This window comes from Electrona antarctica (genome assembly GCF_951216825.1).
Source record: "Electrona antarctica genome assembly, chromosome: 21".
NCBI classification, from domain to species: domain Eukaryota; kingdom Metazoa; phylum Chordata; class Actinopteri; order Myctophiformes; family Myctophidae; genus Electrona; species Electrona antarctica.
Window position 1 is genome coordinate 17,347,986 of NC_136802.1, and position 22,346 is coordinate 17,370,331.

Below are 22,346 nucleotides of genomic sequence, written 5' to 3' on the forward strand. Positions count from 1 at the left end.
ATAATTTACTGCATCCTGAACTCTGCTCGTGGTCCCTTCATGCCAGCCACGGTGTTCATTACTACGCCTGTACATAGATAGCAGCATTTATTTTTAATGTAATTTCAGTCGTTAGCCGATGGTGTCGTAATGGACGGAGATGCTCTGTGAGGTGGCACGCCGAGAAGAGCCGATCTACAAGCTCACTGCGTGTCGCATCGCCAGCGGTAGAAAAGGTACTCACAAAGTATCAATGATTCAGTGATGTAAATAGGTTTTCAATGTAATGGGTCCAGGGCGGGACCCAGGGGTGGTCTTTTAGATGGGTCCCAGGGACATCTTATGAGTCCTACTTCAATGAAAGCAATAAGGTACACCCGCACACTGTGTATTTGCTCGGCACATGAGTATTGTCTTGTTTAATGAAGCAACGCTTCGGTCCCTCCGGACCTTCCTCAGACATTTCGGAGGGACCAAAACGTTGCTTCATTAAATAAGACAATACTCATGTGCCTAGCAAATACACAGTGTGCAGGTGTACCTTATTGCTTTCATTGATGTCCACTGGCCTACGCACCTGTGCATACGCCTATTTCTAAGTGTGCGAAGGTTTTCTCCTACATGAGTCCTACTTCAACAACGTTAGAGTACAGTACTGAGCGAGTACAGTATTGCATTCCAGGACCCACAGAGGGTCCTTTCTCAATTTAGTGACTCTAACTCTATAGCCACACTAAAGGCTATCTCTCTCCCTACGTCGTCCTCAGACGAGCCCTCCATCTGTGTCTCCAGTCATCTCTGTTCCCCATACATCTGGCCAGCTCATTTGTGCTTTCTGCATCAGCATCTTTAGTACGTCCACGTAGGTAGGTGTGGGACGTCCTCTCGATCGATGCCTGTGTGTTGGTTCCCACAGCACCAGCTTTTGGTGTCGGTGGCAGTGGCCAGCTATTCTCATCCTCCTTTAATACTGCCATGTTCTCTGATACTTTACTATACTTCAGATTCACACTGCCGTCATGCACAGCAAATGGCAGATGTACCCAGATGATATTCCTGTGATCTCAAGAAGGATGATAATGATGATGATGAGAGAGGAATCCCTTCTAAAGACTGTCCCATTTGGAGGTGCGACCGCATGCTGCATTTAGATCTGAGACCGATTTCTTTTTTTTAAAAAGGCTTCTAAATCCAGTTGTCTGAAAAACCTGTTTCCATGTCGGTGGTTCTCAACCTTTCCATGTCAAGGACCCCCGGAATTATTTGTATTTGTCCGCGGACCCCCATCTGAAAATATGTTGTTCCAGGGACCCCCCAGAAGCAAAGATTTGAGTTAAAAACGTTCGCTCTGAAAGAATATATATTAAAAGATTTGCGCCACATTTACAAGGTTTTTCAGAAATCGCAGGTCTACAAGCTCGTAGCGCGGCACCAATTAAGTGCCGCTTATAGATCAGCTATTTTTCAATAGCTTAAGTATAATGTAATGCTTAACACACCAAAAGGGGTTCGTTCCCGTCCAGAATGGGTTAAATTAGACCCGCCATCAGAATGGGGAAGATAGGTAATTTAAGTGACTTTGTAGTAGTGGCATGGGTGGCACTGTGGCATGGTGGCACTGTGGCACTGTGGCATGGCATGTGCTGAATGGGCTGGTGGCTCTGTAGGAGACTATAGCCATCTATAAGAGGGCCCACCACTATACTAGAGCAACAGTTGGCTCTGGGTGCTGCTAGCCTTGGCATGGATGGTGTTGTCCATTCTTGGCTGGACAGATGAGATGAGCGCCAAATGTCTTGTGCACGCTGCCCAGGAGGCAATATATCGTCTCAGTTGGGTGGAACCTGATATGTCCAAATGTATGGCCCGCGGGCTGGCTGACTCTGAACGGCCCGCGAAAGACTATGTGATAATGAAAATAAAACATACTTTCTAATTACCTTATGGGTGGACTAAAACCACATTGCTTGCGGGTGCACGTCAACTGTGCACCCGTCTTCGTTCCTTCACCCATCATATGCAATAATGTTTTTGGATTTATTGGTGACAACAATCTTTGACTAGATATTCTTTCACAGCGAACGTTTAACTAAAATCTTTGCTCCTGGGGGGGGGGGGGGGGGGTGGTCCCTGGAACAACATATAGACATATATTTTTTAACGTCCTTGACATGAAAATGTTTGAGAACAACTTACATGGGTTTTTCAGAAAACTGTCAGGATTTAGAAGGCATTTGTAGAATCGTCCTCAGGTCTAAATGGGTTAAAGAAAGAGAGCACACAGACAGACGTTCTGCTTACAACATCGACACCCACTTCCAGGTCTTAGTCACGTCGGCACTTTCTCTGTCAGCTCTCTCGTCCTCAGACTCAGTAATGCGACATAGCATTCGGCCACGGGCTCCATTCCAGAGATGCCGCTGGCTTAGCACACAAAGACCACCAGCACAATGAAGGGGAGGAAAAGCTACTTACAGTTACACCTATAGCATATCAGACTTTAAGCAGTCCACTCAGTGAGTGGGCAATGGATGGTCTGAAGCCAACCAGGCTAACTTATACTCTCTATTCTTAGTATAAACGGACTGACTTGCAGCCTTACTTGGGCTGCTTTTTTCCGTCTACACCAGGGGTGTCCAAACCTTTTTCAAAGGGGGACATATTAGAAAATATTAAAACACCCAAGGGCCAACTACATAACTTAGCTTCGGATTTAAACGATTCAATTTAACCATCATCAATATTTAATATCAATGGTCTTTTGTCAGGTGTGTGCTGTGAACAAAAAGTGTATCTCAGCCTTTTTTCAGCCTTTATGTCACATTACCAAATGTAACCAAGCAAACAAGGTAAAAATAAATTAAAAAAATAAATACAAGGAACACTGACAGATTATACTCTGGGAAATGCCCAGGTTAAAAAACGTTAATGTAAAAAGCCAATCTACATCGACACGTTGTGAGCTTGTAGATCAGCTATTTGAACTATTTTAAAATGTTTTAAATTAGTAAAAAAATAAAGGCAAATACGTTTAGGGGTAAGGGGTGGGGCAAGATATAGCTGCAAATCTCTTTGCCCCAAAATAGCAGATCTACAAGCTCACAACCGCATTGCAACGCAAAAAAAATAAAATAAATGATGCTGGGGTTCAAGAGCTGGTTAAAACACAGGATGACGGATGCCATAAGAGTTTAGATCCAAAATAAATGTAAAATGGCTCTTGGCGTGCAGCGTCAACATTCCTCCCCACAGCCCAACAACACCATGTTGTATCTGTGGTATGCGACCTATGTGCTGCGCTGCTGCAGACCCCCCTACACTTAAGGTGTGCTGTGAACTGAAGCCAAGAACAGCAGAAGCAGCTAGAGTTAGCCCCATGCATGCATGCATGTGTGTGTGTGTGTGTGTACACGCAAGTATGAGGAGGTGAAAGTGGGCGCGTGTGCGTGTGGATGTGTGTGTGGATGACGCTACAAGTCCAAAACTGTTACTTTTCAGGATTCAAATTCAAAAATAGCAAACATAGCAGTCCTAGAAGCTTGAAACGCGTCGCTTCACGCCATGTGTCGAGCTTGCAGATCTGCTATACTTTTCATACTTTGTTGTGACGCTGTAGTACGATCAAGTAGGGTGTTGATTTTAATTCACGAAGAAAAACACAAAAAGTTAAATTCTGGAGATATGAGGTTTCTGTGGCCAACACTATAGAATGCACTGTGTAGTGAGAGAACTGGGTGCTGAGCCAGTGTGTAATGATTTATCACTCCAGAATGACAGGATGGGGAGAGAAGGTGAGGTCAGAGACATGCTGAACTCACTGAACTCAGCTCGGAACTTTAGAGGCAGTGTGGAGGACCAGAGAACAGGGGGCCGAGGGCGAGGATGAACATGTAAATTGTAAACACAAGCTCCCACTCAGCGCGTCACTTTGTGCCGCGCAGCGAGCTTGGACATCTGCTCCCAGCAAGCCAAATGACGTCATGATGTTCAGGACTAGGCCAGATCACAGCCCATATGGGGATGATCTTTAGATCAATTCTAGATCGTCTTCACCAGTTGAAATAATATAGCTTATTCTGGCTAGTTATGATATGACTTAAGTTAATCTGGCCTCGATGGGACTCTCTCCGATTCATCCAGGGACGTCCGTCTTAGTGGGCAGAATTTATGTTGGTTGTTCAGGTGATATTCTGGGCAGATCTGACTAGTCTTGGTTTGACTTGATCTGGCCACAATCAAGACGTCCTGACCGGGCTTGCTGGGCTATTTTTGAAAATGTTTGCAAAATATCAAAAATGTTTGTTACATTGTCCATGGCACAACCCCTTTTCAGATGAGGGGTTCCACGGACAAATACACATCAATGCCCTTGACATGAAGTGTGAGAATCAGTGCTTTATCACACAAAAATGTGTGATGGATATAAAATAGATCCAAGTATTACTGAGAATCACTAGTGCAGCGGATAACCAAACCAATTGTGCATTTTATGACTAAAGCATGAAACTTTCAGCATATCATCTACACACCCCAAGGTTTGATTTCAGACGTGGAACCACTTTCTGACTGACCTCTGGTGACCTTGAGGGGTCATTGACCTCAGAATTGCATTTTTGCACGTTTTGCTCCATTATTTTCCACTATAATAATTTATTATGTTTGTTAAATGGAAGTTTTGTTCTAATGAATGACAACTTAAACCCCAATAGTCTACAGAAATGGTGAATCATGTCAACGTTTATGATATAAATGTTATGACATTGTTATAACATTAAAAACATCTAAGAGAGAGATTGTGCGGAGAGAGATAGAGTGCGGTGGTTAAGCTCATATATGGAAGGTATTGTGCATGTTATGACTAAAGCATGACACTTTCTACAGTGTTTCTATATACCATGAAGTTTGTTTTTAGATGTGGACTTCTGAATTTACATCTGGAACTTGTCAGAGGCTGTACACATTTCGGGCTGTCAAACCATGTTGTAAACCGCCATAGGGCCCATGTTAAACCCAGAAATGTTGTTTCCTTTAAACTTTTATTAAAATGTCATCTATAGGCTAGCAGATGAGACTAAGATTGTTTGCTAAAAGTTATATGTTGGACAATTTGAGGAATTAGCATAATGAGCAAATCAATTGCTTAATGAGCAACTTAACTAGAAATGGCTATCATTTTGCATCCAGTTTACTTCGAAAGGTGACTTAAGAGTCAAAGTCTATGTTTGTGATATCCAGAAATTAATCTGCTGTTATGGGGAAGTCATGCACCCTTTCTTCATTAGCATAATTGGCATAAATTATAACATAGGTACAAATTAGGAATTAGCTATACAGTATTATTGCTTTTAGTCAACATATCAAGGTTGTTTTAGAGTCTACATCTATATTATGTTGATACATAAATTAATCTCTTGCCATAACTAAATTATGAAATTGTTCCTCATTTGCATAATTTGCATAAAGTATATAATAATTCGTCCCAAACCAGGAAATAGTAATATTTTAACTTAATAATTTAGAAAGGTGCTTTTAGAGACTATGGGCTGTATTTTGCGTGTCTTAAGTACCAGGTCTATTACATAACTTAAGACCTGGAGGCGTGATCAATGCCATTTGGCTATTCTGAGTGGCCAAAGAGCATTGACCACGCCTCCAGGTCTTAAGTTAAGTAATAAGACCTGGTACTTAAGACACGCAAAATACAGCCCTATAAGTATAAACCATAAAAAAGGAAATTGTCTGTATCGGTGTCCATTTATCGATTGATTTTATCCACCTTCTCACATGATCCCATGCTCACCTAAGAAATCACTAAAGAGCTTTTCCATGAAGTATGCACACCACACTGGACCTCAAGCTCTAGACCTATTTTATGACATGTCTAATACAGTGGAGTGACGGAGCAGCAGTGGCTCATGAGGTAGATCGGACATCTTGGAAACTGAAAGTACGGCATGATGCACACTCTGATGGCATTCATTGGCTGCATTGGAACATTGATGAACATGTCTGTGATAAAAGTAGGCATTGAGTGTTATCAGATGCTTGTGCTTGTCCTTCCTGTTGTGTGTGAATGTGAATGTGATACTGTCTCCTTACTCTCCTACCCCGTGAGAAAGTACCATGCCTAGTCTCAATACAGTTCCTGTTGGAACTTCTACAACCCATTCACAAGAAGGATGGCCATAGCTGAATGGAACACCTGGGAAATTCCAGGCCCCGGCAATGTGTCGAGGTATACATAGCAAGACCCTTAATCCCCAACTACCCCCTGACCTCAAAGGTCTGATGGCCTTGAGCAGCAATAACCTAATTGAAGCAGAAAACTGAATTTTCCAATATGATTAATATAAGGTCTAATACACAAAGATGAAGACAAAGAAGATGCAGAGGCTGAAGGGAATGAGGAGAGAGATGATGGAGATAGTGGAAAAATACCATTGAGTCTGTGAGGTTGTGGTTCACTAATGCTCATTATGATACATTTTTTGTCCACTCAGTCTGTGTCTCAGAGTAGGGCTGTGGACAGTTCAGAAACTTGCCTACCGGTGACATTGTCAGTAGGCAGGTTTGTTCATTTCGAACATTTAAATGTTTTAATTTGATTTTGTATTAATGTGAGAACAATGACTTCTATAATAGCTAACTTTCCAAAAATATAAAGTCTTCAGTTTATATTAGCTTGGATTCTCCATTGATGTCACTGGTAGCTGGTACTGTCAAGTGTTATGACAGAAATGGTACCATATTATCTCCCAACATCTCCTTAAACTCCTGCCACCTGGTAGGAGGTTTAAGAGTATCCAACAGTTACTCCCCCCAAAACATATGAACCCTGAACCATCGCCATATACTGCCCCAAAACCAAAAGCATGAGATGAATAGGGCATACAATATACCAGTGGCAGCCATTTGCGGGTTCCATCGTTTCAGACCCCATTGTTTTTTTCCCATGAAGATTTCTACAAATATTTATATAAAAAATAATAAGCCTATAGAATCAAGCCATCCAGGACCCTACTGAATCATGACGATAAAACATTTGATTATGTGATGTATATCCTTTGTTTTGAGGGTTTTTTTTTTTCACAGAATCAAATGTGTTCTGGTCATTAATTACCAGGATCCTGGATGGCTTGATTACATAGGCTTAGAATAATTGATTGTTTGTAAATCTCTATATGTGAAAAATGAATGGGGTCTGGATGGATGGAACCAGAAAATGGCCACCACTGCTATGTCCTATAGCACCTTTGAATATACTGTAAGGATATTGGATATAAAAACCAAACAAACTCATCAATCAAGTCTTTCTGTATTTTTTTCTTCCCTAACTTCATTAAAAACAATTAAGACCAATACAATAATGTTAAAATAACGACAACTATCTCTTCTGTGGTTCTTGTCATGTTTTACTCTTCGCTGCCACAAGCTCCTGTGCCGCTTTCTTGGCTTTGACCATCTCCTTATACCTCTTCATACAGTCCTTTTTGTAGCTAGCACTGTAGAAAGTGTCATGCTTTAGTCATAACATGCACAATACCTTCCATATATGAGCTTAAAGATGGAGTGCCACAATCTTTGCATTTCTTCCAGTTTTTCATGCGTCTATGAGGTGACACCCTGGAGTCGTTTTTATGTGCAATGGTGTATTAACTTTGTATTTAGGGTTCTTCCTGGAGGCTGAACCCTTGACAGTCAAAAGGGCCAATGAAATAAACAGTAATATAGTGACATCACACTATCAGCCCCTCCCCTAACCCCTCCCCCTTTATCATACAACTACAGCTGTGGGTGCGGCTTCAGTTCAGGTGGATCACCACCCACCAGGCAAACCAGGCATACTTAATGAACTGGTGGGCGTGTCCACATAATAGCATGATTTTAACAAATACTGTACACTTTTTGGAGAAAGTTCTTCCTCCTATTATAATAATACCTGATGATCATGTTTTAGGGTGGAAAGAAATCGTGACACTCCATCTTTAACCGCCGCACTCTCTCTCTCCACAATCTCTCTCCTAGATGTTTTTAATGTTATAACAATGTCATAACATTTATATCATAAAAGTTAACATGATTCACCATTTCTGTAGACTATTGGGGTTTAAGTTGTCATTCATTAGAACAAAACTTCCATTTAACAAACATAATAAATTATTATAGTGGGAAATAATGGAGCAAAACGTGCAAAAATGCAATTCTGAGGTCAATGACCCCTCAAGGTCACCAGAGGTCAGTCTGAAAGTGGTTCCACGTCTGAAATCAAACCTTGGGGTGTGTAGATGATATGCTGAAAGTTTCATGCTTTAGTCATAAAATGCACAATACCTTCCATATATGAGCTTAACCGCCGCACTACACTGGCACACACCGCCAGAGCCAAGAGCAGAGCTTAGACAACGCCCACTCACTCCTTGGGTTCTGAGTTCTAAGGCTTGTCTTCCAACTCTCCAGTCACTCATAGCATAACATAACATAAAGCTAAACTTTTTATTTAATCTTCAAAAACAGACCTAGTTTCAAACTCCCTTTTTGTGTCGTGTGATACTGAAAAAGGTGCACTACGACTCAACGACTGCAGAATTAATCGAAAGTAAATCTTGGAAATGAATTCAAACAGCTTATTTGTCAGCTGTTGCACCTGGTCTCCTCACGCAAGGATTAATAACCAGAACATTGTACAACGCATAACATCCATTACGCTCTCTCTCACAAAAATAAATTGCCTAAACACTATTTGACCACACAGAGATGCCCAATAAGCATTAAAACAATTGATTAATATAATCATGATTACAATATTAAGCAAGACAAATATTAACCATAATTGTGCAGCTCTAGAGTGGACTATACTGTAGAATGTGTTCAACCTTTATCCCCATTTCACACAATGCAGGATTCAGAGTATAGCTGGTTCAACTTTTAGACACACCGCGTGGCCGAACGGATAGCGGAGCGGTCTTGATACCGGAAGGTCGCCAGTTCGAATCAGCGGTCCGACACGTTAAAATTACCACCGCTGAAGTGCCCTTGAACAAGGCATTGAACCACTACGATGAAATGTGTTCTATGAGCAGGGCCTGGCTGGAAACAAGTTCTTGAGCTTAGCCCAGATACCCTGGGTAAATATAGTAATCATTTCATTTCATTTCATTTCATTTCATTTCAACACGCCAGCGGCGGCCAGTGGCATTGTGGGTAGACAGGAAGAGGTTCCAGTTAACAAATCCTCGACTAGGGGGTAAGCCAAGCCCCCAGTGAGGCTCTCCAACGTTGAAGCACTCGGCCCTACTGGTAAGAGGTGGGACTGCAGGCAGACCCGTGGAGTTATGACGAGGAAACCCCGTGCCGCTGGAGTTTAACATTGGGCGCCCGTTTGCACTTCTGCAATTCGGACACCAAATTTGTGTCCAAATCGAAAAAAGTAGACCGTTCTTCTGGGTGCTTCAAAACGCCACTGAGCAACTTCCATCGAAATGAGTATCGGGGGGGGGGGGTCGGTTCGGTCTCTATCCTTTTATCACTCCATGTATGGGGTAAGCGGGCAGCACTTTCTGAGACGAGGATTAAGCAAGGAGAATACCGCCGAGGCCACACTGACACTCAACCCCAAGTAAAGACTTTAAAAAGGTTGACCCTGACATTATTACTTCCTGCATCCCTCCATGTCGCAGAGCCGAAGCACAGAGACGAAGCACAGAGCCGGAGCTTTGGTACAGAGGATATGACTGCTGTCGGGCAGAAACCTCATATCTCCATATTTTAACTTTTTTGTGTGTAAATGAACGCCCTACTAGGGCCGACTTGAGCACACCACAATGAATATCGCCTAAGCATATTGCTTTGGCGATATTGCTCACAGTGGGCTTCTAATCTAGAACATGATGACAGGTTGTGGCACATGTTTGTTCGCTTTGTGTTTTCTGAATAGTTCATTTGTTTGCTGAAAAATAGATTTGTTGTGTCTGAGAGGGGAAAAGTCATTTAAATGTATATGACCAACAGCTCTATAGCCTTCTCTGTGTGTGTGTTTGTGTTTGTGTGTTTGTGTTTGTGTGTTTGTGTGTGTGAGCATTTACAGTACTTTAATATGCTGTCTCACCTCCTGCCTCTCTCTTGTGAAATCAAAGCGTGAGTGTGAGTGGCTGCAGTGCCGAAAAACAACAGGCGATGAATAAACGAGCACATCACATTATTTCAAAATGGTATCATTAAACATTCATAGGGACCCCTCTGTGGGTATGTTGTTGTTAAAAAGGTCCTAATCCTTACGCCCAAGAAGGATAAATAATAAAGTAAACAAGGTCAACAACTCTAGTGGTTATCCGACGCAAAACTGGCAACGGGGAATAAGAGTCTCAGTGCATCATGTAGGCTAATTAGTAATTACATGTTTTATTTATGCACAGCACTCAACATATGGAATGAAAAGAGCACCTATTTATTCACAAATGGAGTACACACACCACACGCACGTCGCACGCACACACTTCCAAAATACTACAAGGCAAAATGAACCCTTGAGGCTCTCCCCAAAGCCGTTCAGAAGCAGCATTAAAATGTCAGCGTGTACATAAGTTCTAGTGCTTTCACCACCACAGGCTTACTAGTAATTACATTCAGTAGCCCAGGCTGCATAGAGTCCCTCTATGAAAACACTCGCTCTTGTTTATAGACTGTATTGACATTGTTCAATAAAAGATTAGTCTAACAGTCTAGGAGTGCTTATACAGTGTATATAATCTACATGGTAACACACAGAATTCATTCATTCATGCCTGAAACACTAATAAAACGTTAAATGACTGTTTGTAGTGTGGCATAGACTTGTGTAAAAGATGCTACACAAGTACACATACTATGTAAGGGATAATGTATGGCTAGGTGGTCATTGTTGATATATAAATATGCACCCTGTCGGTGATTTATCTATCAACAATAACCACTAGCGGGGCGCCCGCTGGGCTAGTGGTCCAGGCACATGCCACATATAGACTCTTGCCTGACAGCGTGTCGCGTGTTCGAGTCCCGTTCATGACGACCTTTGCTGCATGTCGCTCCCCTTCTCTCTCTCCCTCTTACCTGTCTGTCTTCACTGTAACTATCAATAAAGGCACACAAAAAAACAATAACCACTAGCCATACATTATCCTGCATATTTCATGGCTACTTAATAAATTGGCCCAAAAGTGCCAACAAAACGGAAGTATTCTAAATTGGCCCCGCAGAACGCAACAAGTCACCTCGGACACAAGGAAGTGAGTACTGTTGATCAAATGGTATACATTTTCGGGGACTGCATCGTCTATTTCTCGCTTCAAATGTTTTGAAAAACATTCTTGAGAGCAATGTTTATTTAAGTGACATTGTGTGTTTGTTTACATGGCTGTCATGTTGAGTACAGCATAAAATCTAAGCAGCGCAGCAGGTGTTCTGAGGCTTTGATTAGGCAGCGGTCTGTTATCAAGAAATAAGACACAATTCAGCGATTGACCTTTCAGAATCAAGCATTCAACCAAGCTGTGTAATAATATGGTAGGCCTATATGTACTGTATAATAAAATATTATATAATGGGATATCATGTAACTTAATTTGATCATTTTATGGTTATTTTTGTACAAACATCATTGCCATGCAATCTTTGTTTCTACTCTCGCCTATGGTCATGATTCATGAAGTGTCAAGTGTGGGTCATGAACAAAAGAATAAGTTTGCGAATACAAGCCGCCGAAATGAGTTTTCTTCGACGGGTGGCTCCCGTTCAGTCACGCGAGAGAGACTCGGAGTAGAGTCGCTGCTTCTTCGCTTGGAAAGGAACCAGCTTAGGTGGTTTGGGCATCTGGTTAGGACCCACGGGCAGACCAAGGTTCAGATGGGAGGGGGATTATATCTCTAAACTGGCCCTGGAACGCCTCGGGATCCCCCAGGAGGAAGTTACTAATGTTGCTCTGGAGAGGGATGTTTGGAGCTCTCTGGTGGAGCCGTTTCCCCCTCAACCCGACTACGGATGGACCATTGCCATGCCGCATTCCATCAGCAGCAGATTTTGAGCCTTGCCAATTCACTCGATTAAGATAGCTATTCCATATCTTAACCCTCTGTCTAACGCAATATGCTGTTTAACCAGGCATATGGATCATATGACGAGGGCTTCGGTTGAAGCAGCTAACCCCTGAAATGTAATACTCCTCATCATTTCATATTCCTCATGACATACAGTTCCATGAGGGTCACAGACGCTAAAGGAATGCCAGTGAATAGAAGGATCACACATTTATGCGGTGAAGAATGATGAGAAACATATCATTCAGATGTGTCATTAAGATGCCCTTATCTGTGTGAGAAAGCAGCTGCAACAATGCGAGTGCAATGTAGCACATCAATAAAGTGATGTGCAACTGTGATTTCATACATTTTGTCACATACAAAAACACCCAATTCCTACGTGCAAAAAGGACTAGATAACTCAATATATAAACATTATAACTGTGATATGTGTTCGATATACCATGTTCTTTCTAAAGTAGCTTGGTTAAAAAAAGCTTAACAATGTGCCTCTGTGTATGTCTGTATGTAATAGCAGGTTAACAGGTTAAAAGTGTAAAGCCAAATATTAAGAAGGTTTTGGTAGATTACTTCGCCCCTCACTCACACCTGAGGAGGTGTTTGCTTCATTATTAAAGTATTGTGTTATTTAAAAATGTGATATGTTACCCAAAACCCACAATCAATGCATGCGTGCTGCTGTATTGCAATTGCAAATCCCAACAAAAGACTATTCAGGAGTCTTTGTTTGCATCGAGCCTGGTGGTTCAGGTGTCTAGCCAACAGCATTGCTGTCTGGTCTGGCTTGCCTCATTGTTCAGTTCAGCAAACAACCTACAGATATACATATCGCTACATCAGTCAGTCTACGATGATGGTCTCAATCTGGGTAAGACAGACTCCAAAGGAAATGTGTCATTTGATTTATGGATGACAGAAGTATGTCAGTCAGTCACCCCAAATTCCACCAATCGATCGCACAATATCTTGATTTAAAAATGCCTCCTCTAGTCTAGACATGAGATCACACACTGCCTAATGTTCAAAACACATCACAGATAGACATTGAATCAAGACAATCATATTTGATCGAGTCATTTGTGGTGGTGAATGTCACAGTGTCTGTCATACAAAGCTTGGCTTGCAAGCAACATATAGTCTGCTTGATATATGGCGGTTTGTAGTGCAGAATGAAAAGAGACAAGAGACACAACTGGAACTGACAAAAGAGGCATGTGATCGATCATCTAGCAGCCTAAACCTAGAACGCCACACAACACAGATGTCACGGTTGTTGACAACATTTAGCATTCCTCCAATTCCAAATCATTCATGACAGACAGGACAGGACATATCATCCTCCTCGACAGAAACCATGACAGGACAACAAGACATATACCGGTATATCCTCCTCCTCGCCGACAGCCAGCCAGACACCCTGTCATTGAAGCTATACACCCCGCTTACCTCGGCACACAGCTGGGCGAGGATCGGTCCACTTCCCAGGTAGCGTAGAGGTTCATGTGCACCGGGCGGCTGGAGGAGGAGATGATGACCGGCTTGGAGGTCTGCATGTGCGGGGAGGGGACCCCCCCGGCCCCGGTCCGCGGGAGCCCTCCTCGCTCCGACATCCTGCTGGAGGCGGCTGCTGCTGCTGGCTCGCTGCTGGACGGGTTTTTGCGGGTTTTTCCACGATGATCAACCCCCGATGCTGTCTCTCTCAACGCTCTGTACTCCTGCTCGCCGACGAGTGAAGACAGTGCTCTCGTCTGGGCGATCGAAAGTTGATCCGATTTCTACTAATCGCGGGCTAATAACGATAACATTGTAGTCATGCAGCGTCTCCTCTCTCTCTCTCTCCCCCTCTCTCCCTTCTGACTCAACTTCGCTATGGTGTTTATTATTATCGGTGGTTGCAGGAAGCGGAAATTTCTCCCCGAAGTCGCACACATACACAATGAGCAAAAGCAGAGCTACGCCTCTAGTTAAAGACGCATGACTCCCTTTGCAGAGAGAGCGAGAGAGAGAGAGGGAGAGAGGGAGAGAGTGATTGATTGATTATTGAAGAATTTATTAACAGTTTTGGAGAATTACAGTACATTTCAAGCACAACTCTTTGATTGATTGATTGATTGATTGATTGATGAAGTATATAACAGTTTGCAGAATTACAGTATACATTTCAAGCACAACTCAATACAAAAACTGTTAACTGTGAGTGACGACACCATAAAGCATTACTTGTTTACAAGAGGGTCCACCGTTTTTTGTTTTGTTTTTTATCCCACGATTTTGCAACCCATTTTTTCACCCATTGTCAATTATCTAATATAATCCTGGGCGCTACACTTCCTCTGCCAACTTGGGGGGCAGCGGACTGACCTCATGCTTCCTTCTATGCATGAGGAGTCCAAGCTGCTTCTTTTCACCTGACAGGAGGGGGGAGTTTCCTTGGCTGAACGTAGCGCGTGGAAGGAACACGTTATTCCAACCAGTTCCTTAGTTTCCCCTCCATCAGACATCCCGGGTGGCCAGGGGGAGGTAGTTTAGAGACCAGGATTACTGCATGTTTTTGTGAGGGTACCTACCCTAGGGGACACGGGGAGAACATGCAAACTCCACACAGAAAGACCCTTTCGCCACAGCGTCCCCAGCGGGAATCGAACCCAGGACCTTCTATATGATATATGTATCATATATACAGTTAAATGTGCGTGTGTGTTTGTGTGTGTGTTAGGTTGCACACAGGTGGTGAAAAACAACCATGCTGTTTTCGTGCTCAGACCCAGCCAGACCGTGCTCAGACCCAGCCACCCACCCACCCACTTACATAGCTCCGTAAGGGAGTGGTTGCACTCAAAAAGGGGGAAAAAACATACAGTGTCAGTGAGGGGGAAAAGGGGTGGGTGGGGGATTCAGATTTTACTGGGGCCAGTTTCGAATTGCAGCCGTCCGTATAGATGCCCTTTGAGAGCGGTTTTGAAGGAGTCAAGGGATTCACATGTCTTAATGACAGTTGAGGGCGTTCCACATGGCATAAGAGCGAAATTAATAGTCCCTTGTTTGTGCCAAATCTGGGTTGCACATGGTTTGTTGAACTCCCTCTGGTGTTGTGGGTGTGGACTTCATTGACATTAAGGAAGTATTTAGACAGGTAGGCCTACATGGGTATCTTGGTGGTGTATCGAATCTTGTGGACCAGACCCATTGCAGCAGCAAGATGCTGTACTCTGTCGTCAACCCTAAGCCATTCCAGCCTGTCAAAGTGGGCAGGGGTGAGGTCACAGTGGGTTCGGGGAGTGAGGCCAAGTAGTAGCCTGACCAGTTTGTTTTGGGAAGTCTGGAGCCTTGTTTTAAGGGCCTTTGAGGTGCTGTGGTACTGTTGTATCTGGTTCATACCATACTGTTAAAACTGGGATCACTCAATGAAGTTTGTGGGACACGGGAGTCAGAAGATGAGATGCAGGATGAGCACACATTACTGTACGAGGGCTCCTGTTAGTGTCTTCAAGGTGTTTTTGTTGACCAGTGAGGATATCCTGTATATAGGAATCTTGTTCTTTGGTTGACTTTTTTGATTAAGTTGGTGGCCATTTTATCACCGGAAAGATTTGCCTCCAGGATGGAACCTAGGTAGGTAATTTCATCTTTTCGTGTGATAATATTGTCACCCACTCTAACCAAGAAGCCATCTGCCTGGCTGAGATTACTATTTGATCCAAAGAGAATGGATTCAGTTTTTCCCAGGTGTAAAAATAGTTTGTTATCAGGTGCAGATTCTACCGAGTTCAGAGCTGAGGGCCTTTTCAACCTGCAGTTTATTCCTGTCCGAGACCAGCAGTCATCTGCAAACAGGAACAAGTTGCAGTCACAATGTGTGTGTGTGTGTGTGTGTGTGTGTGTGTGTGTGTGTGTGTGTGTGTGTGTGTGTGTGTGTGTGTGTGTGTGTGTGTGTGTTCAATTGTACATACATTTTGTTTTAATTGTATTGTTCCAGTTTGCAATTTTGCAATGTAAATGTTTTTTGTTTTCTCATACCAATAAAGCCCTTTGAATTGAATTAAGAGAGTGAGAGTGTGAGAAAGAGGGGGCATATGTGTAATAGGGATAGGCCTACTTAAATAATATTTAATAAAAAAAGATTAACATAAAAAGTTTGCAGCCTCCTTGTGATATAATAGCCTATACTTCTATTATTCTATAAGTAATGCTATAATGGCTATATTGAGTTTCATATTGGACAATAAGCCCCATTGTTGTCTGCTTGTGGTTATCTTGAGTCAAACATATCACAATCAGAATCAATGCCAATAGTAACCTACACTGACGGACAATTGAGGCTGATTGCCAACAGTGAGATCGATTGAAAACCGTGTGTGTGTGTGTGTGTGTGTGTGTGTGTGTGGGGGGGGGGGGGGGGGGGTTAGAGGTGAGTGAGGACTGTATACACTCACCCACCCAGGATTAGAACACATTCCGGTTCCTCATTGTTCTGGTTCTAAACAATGAGGAACAGGAATCACATTGGTTCTCAAACTTTCCAGGACCATTGTAACTCACAGTGTCAAATTGGTTCCGGGACCATCAGAGATACAGATCTGAAGTTCTGAAGTTAAATTATTATTGGAAATTCATATTTGAACAACTTTCTAAAATTATTGGAAAAAATGTGACTCCTGACGCACGAATAGCTATTCTGGGTGATGTCTCTATGCTGAGCAATCTTGACGTCTTTGAAAAGAAATTTATCCTGTTAGCAATGTCTGCTGCAAAAAAATGTATTCTCTGTCATTGGAAATCCGAACCCCCTCCCCCGACTAAACAATGGTGGGCAGAACTCCTATCTTATTGTACACCGGAAAAAATCATGTATAATGTAAAAGGAAAAATTTCGCACTTTCAGAAGATCTGGGGTCGGGCAATGGATTACATTCCAAACATGGGACGTGAACTGGAGAGGGCTAATTGAAGCATAATGGAGATTGTTGATGTTATCACTGTTACAATTGTCTATCTGTCATTCTTGTTGTTGTCATGTTTATTATTTATTATTTATGTTTTTAGCACAGACGATCATGGACAAAAGAAAATCATGCATTTGTTAGTTTCTTGTACTAGGAAGGGTCGGGGAAGGGTTGGGGTTGTTTAGTTAGGAAATGTATTTATTTATAGGTTGCATTTTATAAACTGTATGTAAATGAAATGTTAAAAGCAAATAAAAGATAATAATTCAAAAAAGAGATACAGATCTGTAAGGGTCCATTTGGTTCCATTTGTACACTGTCAGAGTATACAGATCCGTAAGGGTCCATTTGGTTCCATTTTGTACACTGTCAGATATACAGATCCGTAAGGGTCCATTTGTGCACCGTCAAGAGTTACATACAATATCTGTACGTCTATTTGGAACCCGTTCAAGTATAACCCAGAGGTGGTTCCTGCATCTCACTTTAGAACCACTATACAATTACGTATGCAACAGGCCTACTGTATGTATGCATCATTGAATGTGTTTGTCAAGAATGTAAATGAAGGCCAAAATCCTAGATTTGTAAAAAGATAGGATTCGAGGGAACTGTAAAGAGGGAATAATCGTTAAAATCCTAAATTCACCCTGAGAAAAGGTTCAAAAAGCGGTCCCTGTCTGCCTGCCAGCCGTCCTTCATTACATCAACATGAGCGTGTTTGCTGCACTTTTGCATCTGGGTAATATTTTGTCATCATTACTGCCAGGAGGCATGCTGTTGCAGTCAGAACAGCAGGTGTGCCACTCTCTCTCTCTCAAACATGAGGTTATTATGCACGACTGTCAACTCATGAATGTCAAGGAAATGAATCATGGTCGTAGTCGTTTAAACAATCACTCAGGCAGTCGCAGCAGAACAGAAGTACAACTTGCTGACTATTAGGAGGATGTGACGTGGCTCTACTGGAGGCAGTTTGTCACACGTTTGTCCTAAAATGTCACCTGACTGAAAGTGTGCCAATGACCGATGATGGAACCTTCTGAGGAGTTCTGTCAAGCTAAGGACATTTTTGGAACTGAACTTTTCCCCTCCATTAGGGAAAAGGGACAAGCAGAGAGCTACACATTGGTATTTGGCACTACATCTGTATGGTTGTCCGCACTATACGCAGACATTCACATGAAGTGTACTACTAATTCCACTCAGCAGATAAAGAGATTACAATCAGAGGGGGATTAAAATGTATGAATGGTAATAATCCCAATCTGCCATTTAGAGCCAGTTAGTTGGGCAGTTAGAATGTCATCATAAAAGCGAGGTTAGCTCTACACGGACGGGCTGATCAAACTTAACTACACTCAGTAACTATTAATGAAGGGCAGACTACACTAGTCAGACTGGATTTAGTTTGGGAACGTATATAACAAGGGCGTATTTAATAGTCATTACAGTAATTCATTAAAGGAGAGCATATGCCTTTCATGCGGAAGGCTGTGGGTTCGAACCATGCCTGATTTGGTGTTACCTGATGCTAATCAGGTTCCTAACACCAAATCAAATGGGTTCAGATCTGAGCCAAGTCTCCTGAGGAGGCACGTCTGAAGCCTGTCCTGGACGGGGTATCAGGACATAAAAACAAATCCAGAGTAATTCAATAAAGAAAACCCTGTGTGCCAGTGTCTCTCTCTCTCTCTCTCTCTCACACACACACACACACACACACACACACACACACACACACACACACACACACACACACACACACACACACACACACACACACACACACACACACACACACACACACACACACACACACACACACACACACACACACGGGTGTTAGCCAAGTGATCACTGACACCTATTCATAATGGAAAATCCTATGTGCCAATAGATTAAGTCATTGCTTCTTGTGGAGCAAGCCAAGCCTCATTAGAGTTGACAAGTCACATTCAGGCCACACGGTGATCCTTCCTTGACGTTTTCTATTTCATAAATTCTTGTCAACTCCTGAAGTCAGTCTGTGAAATACCAACTTGCAATGTCTCAGTGCTGATATGTTCTGCCATTGCTTTTTGTGGACAACTGCTTGTGGCTACCTGCTAAACCCCCCCGGACAGCTATAGGCCAGTCAATAAGGTTTGAACCAAAATAAATTGCAATAGTAATCGTTCGTTTTTTTTATGATCCTTAGGGTCATCCAAAGAACATTACAAATTGTCAAATAAATAATTAGTGGATCATGGTAAATTCAGGGGTTGAAAGTTGGGGTACCATTTAACCTCCTATATAAAAGGTAACATGTTCATGTGATGACCTCATCACATTTGTGATGACAGCTATGGCTGTTTTTAGCCCAAGGAGTGTTTTTCGTGCAAAACTGCTTGCAATGGATGCAGAATCATGAAATCCCACATTCCTGCATGTCATGCTGTGTGAACCAGTGACCCAGTATGCATGTGGTTGTTTCAGCTATTTAGGTCAATATGTTTCTCAGCCAGTCAGGTGACAGTCATGAACCGGTGTCCTACAGTATGTGCCCCTCTGGTGGCCGTATCATGATCTACAGCAGTGGTGGTCAACCTAGTGGAGAGGGCCACTATATTTCCACACTCACTCCAGAGGGCCATATTGCTTAGGGAAGAGAACAATGCTCAACTGATGTCACATCATTTATTTACAAACAAACAAAAAGATTATCAGAAAAGCACGACTACAACGTGGAAACCAAATATTTTAGATGTAGAAAAAACAACATAATGGAGGAAACATATTCCACATGACAGGGTTTACCTATATTAGGCATATCACATAAGCATATTCTTAGGGTTTAAAATGACTAAGACAGAGCTTTATTGTCACTGGTCTAACCACCAGAATCCAGATGGCTGGTGGCGTCATATTCTGCTGTGTTCCGTGTTAAAATGTGGATACTGGCGTCCACCGGTTTGCTTTTGTGTGCAACTTCCTCTTTTGCAACACTTCCCTCGTGTGTCTCTCTGGGCGCCGATCTAGAACTTGAACTCCTTGTATTTCTTGGCACCTCCTCTCGTGTCCTGAGGCTGGGCCTTCCTCTTCTTTTGCTGTGTTGTGTGGAGGAGGAGGAGAAGTGAGGAGAGGCAAAGGAGGACGGAGAAGATGAGGAAAGAAAAGAGACAAGGATATTAGAGAGAGTGACTGAGCAAATTACGCTATTTACAATCGAGTCAAACTTCATTTATAGAGCACATTTAACCACTTGAACCCTGCTATACCGATCAGTGAAAAAAAGATAGTGGACCAACATTTTTCGTCATAGTATTAGCAGCCGAAATTCCCTCCCGTTTACGTTAGACGGCTAACAGGGACCAGTCCCAACAGAACGCACGAAAAAAGCAGAGAAGAAGAACCGCGATCCAGCCGCGTGACCCGGAAGTGGTAACCGGCCAGGGTCGTGTCGTGGCCGCAATCTAGCCACACTAATGTGTGGTGCGGGAGGTCGAATTAATGTTTTATTATGCTCCCAACATGGTCTTTTACCTCATTCAGAGCCCTAAAGCCACTAAAGACCGCACACGTGCACAGAGTTTTGGGATTTCAGCTGCTTCTACCAGGGAAGCAAGCGGTGGCTAGCGACGGAAGCTAAAATCCGGTAAAGATATTATTATTAAATACATTTTGGGTTAATACTGTGCAGTGCCAATGTCCACAGCAGGGCAGCTCCTGTTATTGTGTTTTAACGGTGCAGCCAGAGGGCATATCTCCCCGCTGGACTGATAAGAGGCTGTGTTAGTGTGTTGCCACCCAGTCTGACCTTCCGGCTCAAGCGCTGCTGCTGCTGTTTTTCTTACTGTTATTGCAGTAGGACGACCATATTTTACACTACAGTCTCACAGTCATTAGAGTTACCACTTTTCTACTACAGCAGTGGTTTTCAACCAGTGGTCCAGGGACCACCTGTCCTTGAGGGATTTCTAGGTGGTCCCCAGCTAAATGATGAACAGTCGGTAACCAAATGAACCCTTATAGATCTTTAACTCTTGTGAGCGTAAAATGAAACCAAATGGACCCTCAACAACAACATAAACGACAACCAAATATTCGTTAGTTTTGGGTCTGAGAGAGAGGTTACAGTAAATCTCCTCAAACGGTGGTCTGTGGCTCAAATGCCGACTAAATAATGGACCTTGATATGTAAAGGGTTGAAAACCACTGATCAATAACAATGCATGTCTCTCTCTCTCTCTTCCATCCATTCCATTCATAATCATGCTCTCTCTCTCTCTCTCTAAAACTAAATGACGATTCATTCCAGAGACCATGACTAAAACTAAAATCAAAATGTGCTGTCAGAATAAACACTGCCCGTGTTACCTTCTGCTTGGCAGCGTGCTCGGCCACCATGTCACTGAAGTCCTCCTTCTCCACCTGGGCCTGCTGCTCTCGGACGTGTTCCTCGTACTTCTGCGTCATGGCCATGGGGTCCAGCTCCAGCTCCTCTGGGGCCAGGGCCACCTCCACGCCCTGGGACTCCTGACCTGCTCCCGCCTTGCGGCCAGCCATGGCCTGTGTGACGGACACGTGGGGAAATGGGAACAAGGTTTAGGTACGGAGACAGCGAGAACCCAATCCCTGTTATGGATTTGAAATGAATACAAAAAACCCATCAAAACTAATACACACTGAAATGTTACAAGTGAACACTATGACATTGTTGAATCACAGACTATATTGCTAAAAAATAGGAGTTGAATGATGCCACTGGCTGTTGCCAATACAGTTTTCACTTGCAGAAGTGGCAAGATGAGGATTCAATTAGGGGAAAGAAAGAAAAAGCTACTAAATACTTGTTCCTTATTGATTAAAACTAGTTACTTTCAAGATGTGAGGTGTAATGACCTACAAAAAGGTTTAGGCTGGGGAGGTTCTACTCATCACGTTTCCCTATAGAGAACAAACAACGTATGAACCAATACACCATCTTTTATGCTCATTTAGCATCCAGAGAGCCAGCCGAGTACTTTTCAGCAGCGCAGCCTCTGCACTACAGCCATAATGGGAATGGAAGCACATCTAAAAATATACCCAACACAAGCACTGCTTTAAATTAAAAACGGTGTTGATAAATGATACGGACGGTGTAGGTGTGTAGAATTGCACTGAACCATGCACACATTAGCTCTAGTATGTGAATAATACACAGAAATAAGCAGATCTACAAGCTTGCGATGTTGACGCCTTGTAGATCTGCTATTTTATAAATCTGTGATTGTCCCAACACACACCTATAAATAAATGGCAAAAAGTGTGTGTGTGTGTGTGTGTGTGTGTGTGTGTGTGTGGGGGGGGGGGGGGGGGGGGGGGGGGG

At 42.9% G+C, this 22,346-nt stretch overlaps 2 protein-coding genes across 2 annotated transcripts in view; both read right to left on the minus strand.

Annotated features, from left to right (window-relative positions):
• pacs1 (phosphofurin acidic cluster sorting protein 1) overlaps window positions 1-13,948 on the minus strand; it is a 107,080-nt gene extending 93,132 nt beyond the window's left edge. Inside the window, exon 1 of the mRNA XM_079491029.1 lies at window positions 13,497-13,948. Within this exon, the coding sequence (XP_079347155.1) occupies window positions 13,497-13,660 (164 nt within the window). The 5' untranslated portion in view covers window positions 13,661-13,948. The remainder of the gene's footprint in view (window positions 1-13,496) is intronic.
• Window positions 13,949-19,658: 5,710 nt separating this feature from the next.
• sf3b2 (splicing factor 3b, subunit 2) overlaps window positions 19,659-22,346 on the minus strand; it is a 21,238-nt gene continuing 18,550 nt past the window's right edge. The window contains 3 exon segments of the mRNA XM_079491412.1: window positions 19,659-20,082; window positions 21,353-21,557; window positions 21,559-21,610. Coding sequence (XP_079347538.1) covers window positions 20,011-20,082; window positions 21,353-21,557; window positions 21,559-21,610 — 329 coding nt within the window. The 3' untranslated portion in view covers window positions 19,659-20,010.